The 14,418-nt window shown below is 46.1% G+C and overlaps 1 protein-coding gene across 7 annotated transcripts in view; it reads left to right on the forward strand.

The window, feature by feature from the left end:
• Window positions 1–14,418, forward strand: part of LOC110527400 (mitogen-activated protein kinase kinase kinase kinase 4) — a 51,381-nt gene that overhangs the window by 24,875 nt on the left and 12,088 nt on the right. For 4 of the 7 annotated variants that reach the window (XM_036982814.1, XM_036982813.1, XM_036982816.1 and 1 more), the window contains exons 4-16: window positions 3,470–3,595; window positions 3,760–3,870; window positions 4,051–4,141; window positions 4,301–4,431; window positions 4,662–4,716; window positions 4,859–4,937; window positions 5,428–5,603; window positions 6,161–6,233; window positions 7,211–7,421; window positions 7,937–8,098; window positions 8,206–8,292; window positions 10,952–11,107; window positions 13,406–13,624. In XM_036982814.1, coding sequence (XP_036838709.1) covers window positions 3,470–3,595; window positions 3,760–3,870; window positions 4,051–4,141; window positions 4,301–4,431; window positions 4,662–4,716; window positions 4,859–4,937; window positions 5,428–5,603; window positions 6,161–6,233; window positions 7,211–7,421; window positions 7,937–8,098; window positions 8,206–8,292; window positions 10,952–11,107; window positions 13,406–13,624 — 1,677 coding nt within the window. The other 3 variants (XM_036982818.1, XM_021608644.2, XM_036982815.1) reach the window with 3 other exon arrangements.

Here is a 14,418-nt window from a genome sequence, read left to right on the forward strand (position 1 = left end):
CATTCCAACGGACGAATCCGCCAAACCCAGATGCAAGGAGAATGCTACCTGCCCCAATGCATAGTGCTAACTGTAAAGTTTGGTGGAGGGGGAATAATGGTCTGGGCCTGCTTTTCATGGTTTGGTTAGGTCCTTTAGTTCCCGTGAAGGGAAACCTTAACACTACAGCATACAATGACATTCCTGACGATTCTGTGCTTCCAACTTTGTGGCACCAGTTTGGGGGAGGCACTTTCCTGTTTCAGCATGACAATGCCACTGTGCACAAAGCGAGGTCCATACAGAAATGGTTTGCCAATCGGTGTGGAAGAACTTGACTGGCCTGCACAGAGCCTTGACCTCAACCCCATCGAACACCTTTGGGAGGAATTGGAACGCCGACTGCGAGCCAGGCCTAATCGCCCAACATCAGTGCCCCACCTTACTAATGCTCTTGTGGCTGAATGGAAGCAAGTCCCCGCAGTAATGTTCCAACATCTAGTGGAGGCTGTTAGGGCAGAAAAGAGGGGACCAACTTCATATTAACATCCATGATTTTGGAATGAGGTGTTCGCCAAGCATGTAATGTAGTTAGCCAACTCCTCATTTAGAATATACTAGTCTACATGGAAATTCTTTGAGGTCCTGTCTACATTTCAGGAAGAACTTTGACTTCTCCGTAATCAGCCGCTCGTAAATCTCAGTATAATAAGCAGAGATCATTACAGCTAAAGCCAGCGGGATGTTTTATGGCTAAATTACGTCATTTTGAGGCAGGCAGGAGGGCAGCCCTTTGCTCTCTCTGTGGCATTCTGCTTTTATCTACTGAAATAGGACCTCCAAGTGAATATGGAACTAGCTGGACCACCCACACACACCCGAATGACCCCCCCCCAGGGACTTGTGGTTAGTTTTATGATATAGCTGTTGCAGTATAGGCCTACCATGTGGTCCATGTCGTTTAACATAACATTTACTCTTAAACATTGCCTAAGTCAAATTCTCAATTCCGTTTCATACCAATGTGGTCATTCTGGTTCTAGACCAGTTTCTCTGTTCTTATGCCCTGACTTGCCCCCTGCCTGCCACTCCCTGCTGACTGTCATGAGTAAGGCTCTGATGTGTTGTCTAACTGTTTCCTGCCATGGGTGTCATAGGGCATGTCTCACCTGGTTTCCACTAGTTATACCCCAGCCACAAAACCAAAAAGGCCTATCTATAAAATTCATGAAAACAAAAATGATTTTTTTTGGTCTTAATTTAAGGTTAGGCATAAGGTTAGCTTTGTGGTTAAGGTTATACTTAAAAATTAAGAAGAGAAATTGTAGAAATAGGTGGTTTATTACTTTGTCTGTGGTAACTCGTGACGACCCACTCCACCCCCCGTTACGTGGTCATACACCTGGCCTGATATAGCCTCTCGTCTATGATAGGAGGGATAGATGTAGAGATTTCACCACTATAGGCTATGAATGACTCTGTTGCTTCACCCTGCCAGGTAGAAAAGCACCTGTTATCTCAACAGCAGCTCTCTGTTGTCCTTACAAACTGTTACTGTTGCTGAGAGAGGGAGAGGTGGGCATGGCAGTCCTGGGCTGTACTATTAGCCTGCTCTGCTCTCCCACTAGGCTACCTGCTGGGGCGGCAGGTAGCCTAGTGGTGCCTGGCCATGCTGTGTATTGTTTTACTCTTTGCCCTACATGGTGCTGCGTTAACCGCTTGAATGATAATGGCAATGATCATTGAATGATCGTTTCTGTCTAAATAGAAAATTGACATAACCAAAAGTGAATCCCCCCTCGTTTTTGTCCCAGTGATTGTCAGGAATGCTCAGCCAGCCGCCTGTTCACAAACAGCTGCAGGAAACATGGGAAAGAGGGAGGGCTAGAGGAGGAGCAAATGAGAGCAGCAATAAGGCTGCCTGCACAGCCAACAGACAGCCTCTACTTGCTGGCACTGGAAGGGTCTGGTGGAAGAAAACTGTGCTTGTACCTACGTGCATCTTTAAACGCACCACCGCTGTCACAGTAACTGCATCGCTCTTCACTAATGTCCCCATTGTTCAGACTCCTCCTTTCCACCAGGGTTTTCTGTAAGACGAGGGGTTTAACACTTGCTGTGTGTCAGTTACTGTCACTGTTAATCATTGTCAAGTTGTTGCAACGGAAGAGATTAAGCTAATGGTGGGGTGACCTTTTTGTTTTCTTCCTCACTGTTTTCATGTGAGCTGGGGGAGGGAGGATGTTTTTGTATGTGTAAAACCCCAGTGATTTGAGGGGTTGTGTGGGGATATGGGTATCACATTAAAATCATGTTCTTCTGCTGAAAAGCCCGATTTTAAAATGCATATCTCTCCTGTAATTGGAAATAAATGTGGGCTCTAACGGAATTCGTTGTTTAGCTGAAGGGATTTGATGTATACATGTACAGTTGTGTAAGGGATGTGACAAATGAAATACATTTTAGCTTTTTAAATAAAATCTGTTTTCTGTAAAAACAATATGAAAATTAATAAAATTCCAAGTCAATTAACAATGCTGCCCTGCTACTGCCAGCAATGGTTTGGGTCTCCCTTTCCAGATGGTTAAGCATGGCACCTGTACTTCAATTCCACCTTGCAAAGTGTGCGTTTCCTTCTCATTTAACTTCTCAAAGTATTGCCATACAGGGCGTAGCTGCTGTCGCTTGCCTTTCTCTGCCATTTTCCCAACCGTTAACGACGATGACGTAATGTTGGATAATCGACTCCAAAATAATTGATTCCTTGACACCTTGCACGTCGACTCCCATGTCAAGATTGACTCCGAAGATTCAGTATTTTTTAGAATTGAGACTGATTAGTTGCCGTAATTCTGAGAAGACGAACACTCGCATCTTTCATAGTGAGGGATGGAGAGAGATGAGTGGGGCACATTATAGGTAGGCCGGACACCAGGCAATTTGAATTAAATTACCCAGGCCTTTCCTCAGGCCTTTATAGCCTATCGTCTAGTTATGCTATAACATGGAAAATAATATAACTGCACTGTGATTTTTATTTTGTGGAAGGCAAATGTTTCTGTTTGGGATTTTTCTTAATGTTAAGGATCTCAATTTAGTTTAAACATTTTAATGTTTAAATGTTCACACCCCTAATACAGATAGTATAATGGATTCTGTCTTCCATGGACCCCCCCCCCACACACACACACACACAATGAGATACACACATCATTAATACCCAAACAAAGAAGTCGTTAGAGGAGTGTGTGTACTGCGTAGCCGAGATGTCACATTGTTTAGGGGCCGTCGATGAATGAGGGTTTAATTTCCCCCCTACAAAGGCACTTATCAACCCCCGCCAGACTTGACCTTTGTGGAATGTGGGAAATGATTGACTATTATCCATCTGTAACCGTCCACACACACACGATAGTTGTTTTCCTAAAACGTCGTCCTCCCCCGGCCTTCTCTCTTTATCTAATGACTAATGGTGTCTGTGTGTCTGTAGGACGAGGAGGAGGAAATCAAACTGGAGATCAATATGCTCAAGAAGTACTCCCATCACAGGAACATTGCCACATACTACGGTGCTTTTATCAAGAAGAGTCCCCCGGGGCATGATGACCAACTGTGGGTGAGTATCTAGCCTGCGTGTTTCCCAATGGCTGAATAATCAGAACTGGTATATCTGCAGCAGCATGAATCAGACCATAAGTCTTCTACTGTTTTGACTCTCATATAGTCTTAGAAGTGCTTATGTAGGTGTCTGACTGAGTATTGTGTGTGTGTGTCCTGTAGCTGGTGATGGAGTTCTGTGGGGCGGGCTCCATCACAGACCTGGTGAAGAACACTAAAGGAAACCAGCTCAAGGAGGACTGGATCGCCTACATCTCCAGAGAAATCCTCCGGGTGAGCCTGTCCTCCGGCCCCCTCCATCCCCTCTTTCCTTCTATCTTCAGTCTCCTTGTTCATTGTGTAATAATATGTAAATATAAAGGTGACAAGTTTTTACCCTCCGCTACTTCAAAGCTCTGGTCTTAGACATGTGGTCTCATCTCTACACACCTCCCTCTCCTCCTCCTTCTTCAGGGACTGGCCCACCTGCACGCCCACCACGTCATCCACCGTGACATCAAGGGACAGAACGTCCTGCTCACAGAGAACGCCGAGGTCAAGCTTGGTGAGTGACTATGTTTTGTACGTTACGGACAACAACCCTGATTAATCTGAACCCTATAGCTCCAAAATCACAGCCATTTTAGCCAGTCACCTAGTCTAGATGTTTACTTCAATGCAGTTGTATATAACTAGTTTTAACTTCTGATTGGTTGTCTTACAGTGGACTTTGGCGTGAGCGCCCAGTTGGACCGGACGGTGGGGAGGAGGAATACATTCATCGGGACTCCCTATTGGATGGCACCCGAGGTCATCGCCTGTGACGAGAACCCTGAGGCCACCTACGACTACAGAGTAAGACTCTCGCCCTCTTCCACACAGTACTCTGACGTTTTAGCCTTGATTTGAACCTGCCACTTATGTCCTCCTTGACATCTGTAGCTACTGGTAACTTTAGCTACTGCTACATTGTGGGGAAGAATGCACAAGTCTGCTTGGTAGAGTATGTTGCTCTTCAGTGTCTGATGTAGTGAGTGTGTGTTGCTATGTCTGATGCATCTCTCGCTGTGTCTCTCCTCTTCCAGAGTGACTTGTGGTCAACTGGAATCACTGCCATCGAAATGGCCGAAGGAGCTCCTCGTAAGTACCTGCCTATCCCCAGATCACACCTCTATCGTTTCTTGTAGATGGCAGCTCTATTGGTTCCTTCTGCCTTTGTCTTTGCTTTTCTCCCTGTCATGTTTTTACTGATTCCCTCTGGTGTGTGTGTTTTCACTTTTAGCGCTGTGTGATATGCATCCGATGCGAGCACTCTTCCTCATCCCAAGGAACCCTCCCCCGCGACTCAAGTCCAAGAAGTGGTAAGTTACCAAGATTCTGTCAGCTGGGTTTAGAGGTCTCCTCTCTCGCTCTCCTCCCTCCTCCTCCTCTCTGAACAGCTGTGGCACATGGGAGGAAGGCCTGTTGGCTCACGGCGAGGCTCCTCAGCCCTCATTCCGGGGGGAAACTCAACCCTCTGAGACTTTCCTCTGGCACCGGTGCATTTACGATTATGACCGCTTTTCTTCTGAGACGGGTTTTTCCCAGAATATTCATTGTATTTAAGTTATGAAAGGCTCACTGGATTTCTGTCTAAATAGATAAAACAGGATCTTCCTATTTCAGACTTGTAGCTTCTCAGGCTCTTTTGACAGTTAGTTTAGTTTGTCTGTCATTTGTTGTCTTGTCAGTGGGTTGTAGAAGATGGATTTATTTTGTGTCAGACAACAAGTCCCCCAGGCTACATGATTACTGGTGGTAATATGATATCTCATTAGCGGCCTCATCTGTCTTGACCCCTTCCTCTTTCAGGTCTAAGAAGTTTTGCAGCTTCATCGAGGGCTCCCTGGTGAAGAACTACAACCAGCGCCCCCCCACCGAGCAGCTGCTCAAGCACCCCTTCATCAGGGACCAGCCCAACGAGAGGCAGGTCCGCATCCAGCTCAAAGACCACATCGACCGCACCAAGAAGAAGAGGGGGGAGAAAGGTGAGTCTGCCTCTCTACCTGTTAATGACAGAGTCTTAAAGTAACACTGTGAACATGATGACGGTGCCCCATTAGTGTAAGAGCGGTTTGAAAAGACCGCCAGAAATGTCTGCCTGTTTTGGTGGGATGGAGCTTTTGCCTACGTGGTGGAATCACCAGGTGGTGGAATCACCAGGTGGTGGAATCACCAGGTGGTGGAATCACCAGGTGGTGGAATCACCAGGTGGTGGAATCACCAGGTGGTGAATTAGTTAATAGGCCAATGAGAGAGTTCCAAACCTCTCTGCTAAGAACAGCACATTTTCCCCACTCAGACCACTCCCAGATACTTCTAGCAAATGTATTGCTTGAGAAATTTGTCTTTGATAAGAAGCTATTTTTGTGTATTTTTGACAATTTTAATTGAAAACAATCACAGTAAGGTACTTCAGTGTTACCCATAAATGATTTGATATTAAAATAAAAACCTCTGCATTGGGCCTTTTGTGTGTTTTACATTTACACTGAATAGCCCATGTTTCTACATCTTGTCACACTATCCACGTATTGTTTTTCAGATGAGACTGAATATGAGTACAGCGGGAGTGAGGAGGAAGAGGAGGATGCTGGAGAGCAAGAGGGAGAGCCTAGGTAATGTCTTAGTGTTACACATTGATGTACACAGTTAATTTTGCAATTCACAATATAGCGTGGATATCTCTGCTCACCTGTCACCAGTGTAGCAAACACCTACCTGGAAACGCTAAGCAACTCCACCCATCTGACACAGAAACTAACGATTCCCTTGAACTAACTCACTGTTCCCTTGAACTAACTCACTGTTCCCTTGAACTAACTCACTGTTCCCTTGAACTAACTCACTGTTCCCTTGAACTAACTCACTGTTCCCTTGAACTAACTCACTGTTCCCTTGAACTAACTCACTGTTCCCTTGAACTAACTCACTGTTCCCTTGAACTAACTCACTGTTCCCTTGAACTAACTCACTGTTCCCTTGAACTAACTCACTGTTCCCTTGAACTAACTCACTGTTCCCTTGAACTAACTCACTGTTCCCTTGAACTAACTCACTGTTCCCTTGAACTAACTCACTGTTCCCTTGAACTAACTCACTGTTCCCTTGAACTAACTCACTGTTCCCTTGAACTAACTCACTGTTCCCTTGAACTAACTCACTGTTCCCTTGAACTAACTCACTGTTCCCTCGAACTAACTCACTGTTCCCTCGAACTAACTCACTGTTCCCTCGAACTAACTCACTGTTCCCTCGAACTAACTCACTGTTCCCTCGAACTAACTCACTGTTCCCTCGAACTAACTCACTGTTCCCTCGAACTAACTCACTGTTCCCTCGAACTAACTCACTGTTCCCTCGAACTAACTCACTGTTCCCTCGAACTAACTCACTGTTCCCTCGAACTAACTCACTGTTCCCTCGAACTAACTCACTGTTCCCTCGAACTAACTCACTGTTCCCTCGAACTAACTCACTGTTCCCTCGAACTAACTCACTGTTCCCTCGAACTAACTCACTGTTCCCTCGAACTAACTCACTGTTCCCTCGAACTAACTCACTGTTCCCTCGTTTCCGCTCGTCCTCCCTGCAGCTCCATAGTGAACATGCCGGGTGAGTCGACGCTGCGTAAGGACTTCATCCGGCTGCAGCAGGAGAACAAGGAGCGCTCGGAGGCGCTGCGCCGACAGCAGCTCCTGCAGGAACAGCAGCTCCGTGAGCAGGAGGAGTACAAGCGCCAACTATTGGCAGAGAGGCAGAAACGCATTGAGCAACAGAAGGAGCAGAGGAGGCGGCTGGAGGAGGTAGAGTTAATAAACATTGATTCATTGATTTTAAAGTAAAACTTGTATGTAGAATTTAGGGTGCGAGTACAGTGCTGCATGCTCTGAATAACTCGATTGGTTAGTTCTGCTGTCTGTGAAGAAATGGGCGGGGTGTAGGTTGATCCTGCAGCCACGATTGGACAGAGCGAAACTGTGATCACCCCATAGAGGGTCGAACTTGGATAGCCCACAATGACGCAGCCCATGCTGTCACAGAAGACTGCCATTACAAGGATAAAAGGTGTCCTATATTTTTAGATCAATAGACAGCTGCTCCTCGCTTGATCAATTCACCAAAGCCTGTATTTGACTTCCCATCCTCTCTTGTTTTCCTCAAATCATTCAGATCACTGCTACTATGGACAATCATTGCCATAGTAGCAGTGACATCTCATAATATCTTTGAACAGGGAATCCCAACTAGAATTTCAGCTCTCCCTGTGTGTCGTATCCCTGAGGTTCTCTCTCTGTCGCCCCCTCCTGGTGCCTCACAGCAACAGCGACGCGAGCGCGAGATGAGGAGGCAGCAGGAGCGTGAGCAGCGCCGCCGCGAGCAGGAGGAGAAGAGGCGCATGGAGGAGATGGAACGACGGCGGAAAGAGGATGATGAGCGCCGGAGGGCGGAGGAGGAGAAGAGGAGGAGCGACCGTGAGCAGGTAGGTCTTTAAATGACAAGAAGCACTCTAATTGGCCAACATGCTGGGCATTTTTGTCACTTCCTGTATTTCATCCAATCATGGCGGCTGTTGTGTTTGATTGACAGGAGTACATTCGTCGGCAGCTGGAGGAGGAGCAGAGGCACCTGGAGATCCTGCAGCAGCAGCTGCTCCATGAACAGGCCATGCTCCTGGTAAGAAACCTGCATCCTACCATTCTTACTCTCCAGGGGGCGCGTTCAGGTGGGCGCAATGTTACAGAATGTTGAGAAATTGGTGATGTAGAACACCCATGAGTCTTTGTCAAGTTGAACAGGGAATGGTGTCTGGAGCTGTATTCTATTACATTTGTATTGACAACGTTGTAAATGTTGCACCCCACTGAGAAAGCCCCTGTTTTCAGGACTGGATCGCACATTTAGGAGCAAGCTCTTTTCTAGAACATAGATAGTAATCAAGGCCAGGTGTTATGGCTATATTGCATGAATTATGGTTGACGTTAGCTGTTGTATAGATTAGTCATTCGGAAATACCCTACAGGAAGATGGAGTTCCTATGTTTCTCTGCCGGTGTCTCTGGTTACATTTACATCCTGAGGAAATGAGTTGAGATGTATTTATTTATGTGTGTGTATATGAAGTCACCTTTTTGTTTCTTTATTGCTCAGCATTCACCATTCTGTCTTGCTTCTCATAAATTGAACCATTCCACACTATTCACCCAATCCTCAACTTTGGTTCTATTACTCGCTAAAGAAGGTTGTAACATTTATTTGTGAGTAATGAAATGGAAGAATCTGCATTTGAAGGAAGACTTTATTTAACATGTTTGTAGGCTTGAATTTATCAAGCTTCATCTTTATAGAACTAAGCTGAATCGGTCTTCAAGTGCTTAATTTAATACAATTCACCCCCCAAGGTAGCATTAGCTTACACATGCCATTAGCCACTTTCCCCCATGTCTAATGTGCCTCAACTCAGCCGCGCACTCTGCATCAGGAGTTCAAGTGGCGGGAGCTGGAGGAGCAGCGGAAGGCAGAGCGTCTCCACAAGCGTCTGCAGCAGGAGCAGGCCTATCTGCTGTCCCTCCAGCACGACAATAAACCACCGCAGCCCTGCGAAAAGACTGAAGACCCCAAGAGAATGTCCCCCGACAGTACTAACAAAGCCCCTCCGACAATGTCCCCAGGCCCCGTGGGCGATAGAGCCCCAGCTCCACAACCCCACGTCCTCAATAATTCTAATGCTATTGCTTCACGGAGAACGTCCTGCGATAACACTAGGTCCCCACATGCCCATTTCCTGGACAATGTTACTGCTAACGCCCCACGGAGAATGTCCTCGGATACCACAAAGTCCCCACAAACCATGTCCTGCGATAACACTACCAAGGCCTCTCAGAAACTGTCCCCAAACAGTGTTGATAAAGACTCAGAAAAGACCCCCTCTGACAATAGCGATGCCCTAGCCACCCAGTCCACAGACGTTACTAAACCCTCACAGACCGGGGGCCTAGACGGCCCCAAGTCCCCACAGACAGACCGCTCGGAGGCTAGCGACGTTCTCGGTGATCCTCAGCCAATCAGAGAGGTGAACCCCAACACGACATCACTTCCTCCTTCTGCCTGCTGCTACTTCTATTCTAGCTGCCTGCCCCCCTCTCCACACAGCGTGTTATGTTAGCCCTGGTGGTGTGAGCTGGCGCTATGGTTGTCTTTTTTCTTTCAGTTATCGTCTTAAAATAGTGTTTAATAGCTCACACAGTCCAATGTAGCACTGCGTTTAATGTATGCAACACAAAATAGCCTATAACGTTACAGTACTAGGATAACGTTGTTGTCTGTTTTTAAATGATTAGTGAATAGACTACTCAGCCAACCATTTTGTTTGAGGAGCGAGGACAGTCAGAGAAAAGAAAGCCAGTCGCTCACAACCACCGCCTCTCTAAAACTGTACTGCTTCACTTCTGGCTCTAGTCTTTGCTTGACTATCTGATGCTTCTCTACTAAAACGTCTTGAGGAGGACGTGTCTGAGTCTTGAGAACACTGAGCAAGAAAAATACTAAGTATAGACTGAAGCGCTGCAAGCTGGATCTCTGTCAACATCATTTTGCATTCAGGACCAAATGGTTTGCTTACGCAGAACACGGTACATTTTCTCTTGCCATTAGTCAGCTATAATTAATTTCATGAAAATGCATCTATTTTTCCTTCATATGCATTCACAGTTGAGTTGCCATACCTGAATGTAACACATATTTAAATCAATGGGCTTGAATTGATAAAGGGACCCAGCAGAGGCGGTGATGAGTTGAAGCCGTCAGTACTTCACATATTCTTGTGAATTACCAGTTGTATTGCTGTCTACTGCAGTGGTGAAAACGAAGTAGTCAGGTGTTCCTGCTCTTGTCGTCCTCTCACATACCTACTAAATAAGCGTGATGGTTTGTAATGCGGCTGTGCCTTGTACTGTTCAGGTAAGTGACTGGAGAGGATGTCATGCATGTGGTCAGCTCAGGCCCACACTAACATATGTGTGCTGCTGGGTCCCAGAGAGCGACTGTGTGCTGCTGGGTCCCAGAGAGCGACTGTGTGCTGCTGGGTCCCAGAGAGCGACTGTTCTCTGGGATGAGTCCCCTGGAGGTGTAAGATATCATTAACAAGACTGTCTGAGGTGGGCTCATGTGCATGTCAGCGGACTTTCCCTCCCTGTCGATAACAAGGCGTCGGCTTCAGTGTTGACTCTTCCTCGTTCTCCTAGTCTTTCTCCTTGTGTGTTTTGTCGTTGAGTTAATGCCTCAACCTTGACCCCACTGATCCTCACTGACCCTGTCTGTCTGTCCTGCACTCCCAGGCCGACGAGCGCTTCCGAAAGAACATTCAGGGCTCCCCCCAGACCGCCCCACCCACCAAGCAGCCCCCCGTGCCCCCCCGCTCTGAACCCTTCTCTAACGGCAGCTCCTCCTCCGAGTCTGTCCCGCCTGCCATGCACCGGCCCATGGAACCACAGGTAAACCCCTCATCCTTCCCTCCCTTCTCTCGATCTACCGCTCTCCATACAGTAGGTTATCTGACAGCAAGGCATTGGTGCCACGAGATGTCCATTCTAGCACCCACACATATAATTCAATGTCTATTTCTGTGGATGAGCTAGTAGAGGTCCCAATTAGAGGTCGACTGATTAATCGGAATGGCCGATTAATTAGGGCCGATTTCAAGTTTTCATAACAATCGCAAATCAGTTTTTTTGGCAACCGATTTGGCCAATTTTAAATTTAAAAAAAGAAGAAAAAAAAGGTATTTTATTTTTTACACCTTTTATTTATCTAGGCAAGTCAGTTAAGAACACATTCTTAATTTCAATGACGGCCTAGGAACGGTGGGTTAACTGCCTTCTTCAGGGGCAGAACGACAGATTTTCACCTTGTCAGCTCAGGGGATTCAATCTTGCAACCTTAGTTAACTAGTCCAACGCTCTAACCACCTGATTACATTGCACTTCATGAGGAGACTGCCTGTTGCGCGAATGCAGTAAGCCAAGGTAAGTTGCTAACTAGCATTAAACTTATCTTATAAAAAACAATCAATCAATCATAATCACTAGTTAACTACACATGGTTGATGATATTACTAGTTTATCTAGGGTGTCCTGCGTTGCATATAATCGATGCGGTGCTGTCGTTGCTCCAATGTGTACCTAACCATAAACATCAATGCCTTTCTTAAAATCAATACACAGAAGTATATATTTTTAAACCTGCATATTTAGCTAAAAGAAATCCAGGTTAGCAGGCAATATTAACCAGGTGAAATTGTGTCACTTCTCTTGCGTTCATTGCACGCAGAGTCAGTGTATATGCAACAGTTTGGGCCGCCTAATTTGCCAGAATTTTGACATAACAGTGAAGGTTGTGCAATGTAACCGGAATATTTAGGCTTATGGATGCCACCCGTTAGATAAAATACGGAACGGTTCTGTATTTCACTGAAAGAATAAACGTCTCGTTTCCGGATTTGACCATATTAATGACCAAAGGCTCGTATTTCTGTGAGTTATTATGTTATAATTAAGTCTATGATTTGATGGAGCAGTCTGACTGAGCGATGTTAGGCAGCAGCAGGCTGGTAAGCATTCATTCAAGTAGCACTTTTGTGTGTTTTCCAGCAGCTGTTAATGACTTCAAGCATATCAACTCCCGAGGTTAGGCTGGTGTAACTGATGTGAAATGGTTAGCGGGGTGCGCGCTATTAGCGTTTGAAATGTCACTCGCTCTGAGACTTGGAGTAGTTGTTCCCCTTGCTCTGCATGGGTAACGCTGCTTCGAGGGTGGCTGTTGTCGATGTGTTCCTGGTTCGAGCCCAGGTAGGAGCGAGACGAGGGACTGAAGCTATACTGTTACTGGCAATACTAAAGTGCCTATAAGAACATCCAATAGTCAAAGGTATATGGAATACAAATGGTATATAGAGAAATATTCCTATAATAACCACAACCTAAAACTTCTTACCTGGGAATATTGAAGACTCGTGTTAAAAGGAACCACCAGCTTTCATATGTTCTCATGTTCTGAGCAAGGAACTGAAACGTTAGCTTTCTTACATGGCACATATTGCACTTTTACTTTCTTCTCCAACACTTTGTTTTTGCAAACCAAATTAAACATGTTTCATTATTTATTTGAGCCTAAATTGATTTTATTGATGTATTATATGAAGTTAAAATAAGTGTTCATTCAGTATTGTTGTAATTGTCATACCGATTAATCGGTATCGGCCCTTTTTGGTCCTCCAATAATCGGTATCGGAGTTGAAAAAACGTAATCGGTCGACCTCTAGTCCCAATAGAATGACATGCTCCATCATGTCAGTAGATCTACTCATATCTGTTATGATGTTATAGTGGGATTTCTGGGACCTTCCACTAATTGACCTGAGTAAAAGCTTGTCCCTTCAGTGGTGTGATAAACCTTACCCAGGATGCCAGAGGAGGCTGCATGTGATTGGCTGCTTGGTTCCCCTTCACTCATCTCCTTGCCACTCTCACTGTGCCATTCAACTATCTGTTGTCCTGTTATTTGTCTTCACTGTAAATGTTTGTGTGTGAACCTGTTTGACTGTTTCTGTTGTCGCTTCTGTTGTCTCGGACTGCATGACGTATGTGCAATGCATGTCTATTATATGCATATGTTACATGTATATGCATATGTTTTCAGCCATGTCCTTCATCTCTGTGCCTTCACTCTGTGGTTTGACCTTCTCCCACCTACCTCCCCCCCTGTTCTCTCCCCTCTGTGTGTCTGTCTGGAAGGTCCAGTGGTCCCACCTGGCCGCTCTTAAGAGCAGCAGCGCCGCCCCGCCCCCCGTCGTGTCTCGCTCCCATTCCTTCAGTGAACCCGCGGTTCCTAGTTTTGCACATCTCCATCTGCGCTCCCAGGAGCCCCACAACCACCACCATCACCCCTCTGCTGCTGCACGCACTGACCCCCAGCCCCCCGCCTCGGGCCCCAGCGACGAGGTGCCCCCCAGGGTAAGAAAGGACAGCCCAAGGGACCCCCTTTTCCAGCCCCCATCCGTGGTCCCCTCAGAGGGGCAAGATAGCAATGTCTACAGCTTCTCTGGGTGTCCCATCCGACAGCAGTGGGATTGCACTGTGGGCTTTTGCCTTCACCATTATAAGGCTATGTTCCACAGCATAGTGTAGAGCTACAATAAGGTAGATTAGACTCTTAGTCTGGTTCACTAGTATAATCAGTGACTGATAGCTATCTTGACAAATATCTCCTGGTTGTAGCTGCAATTGTCCCAGTGTACAGTACTGGAGTCCCTATAGTAACTATCTTTACTCAGTGCTGTGCTTCCACTGGCTAACTACACACCATATGGTCTTGCATGGCTTCATGAGTTGTTCCTCTTCTAGTACTTCACCGTGTACATCCTGCATGCCCATCATATTCACTCTGTTCACTAATGTAACGGAGGGCCGACCAAAACCATTACCTAGACCAGTGTTTCCCAAAACTCGGTCCTGCCCACACCCAAACCACATTTATTTTTTTATCCCAGCACTGCACAGTTGAATCAAATAGTCAAAGTTTGATGACGAGTTGGTTATTTGAATCAGCTGTGTAGTGCTTGGACAAAACCCAAAATGTGCTCCTAGTAGTTTGGGAAACTGAGTTTATTACAAATATCCATGTCCTGTCTGTAGATGACTAAAATTATCCAGCGATCTATTTGTAGTTGAAGGGTAGAATGCACATTTGGGAAGAGGGATTGGGGCTATGCAGTGGTGCCAGGCCCTGCTGTGTGGTGGTGGTAGTT

Source organism: Oncorhynchus mykiss, chromosome 7, assembly GCF_013265735.2.
Source record: "Oncorhynchus mykiss isolate Arlee chromosome 7, USDA_OmykA_1.1, whole genome shotgun sequence".
NCBI lineage: Eukaryota > Metazoa > Chordata > Actinopteri > Salmoniformes > Salmonidae > Oncorhynchus > Oncorhynchus mykiss.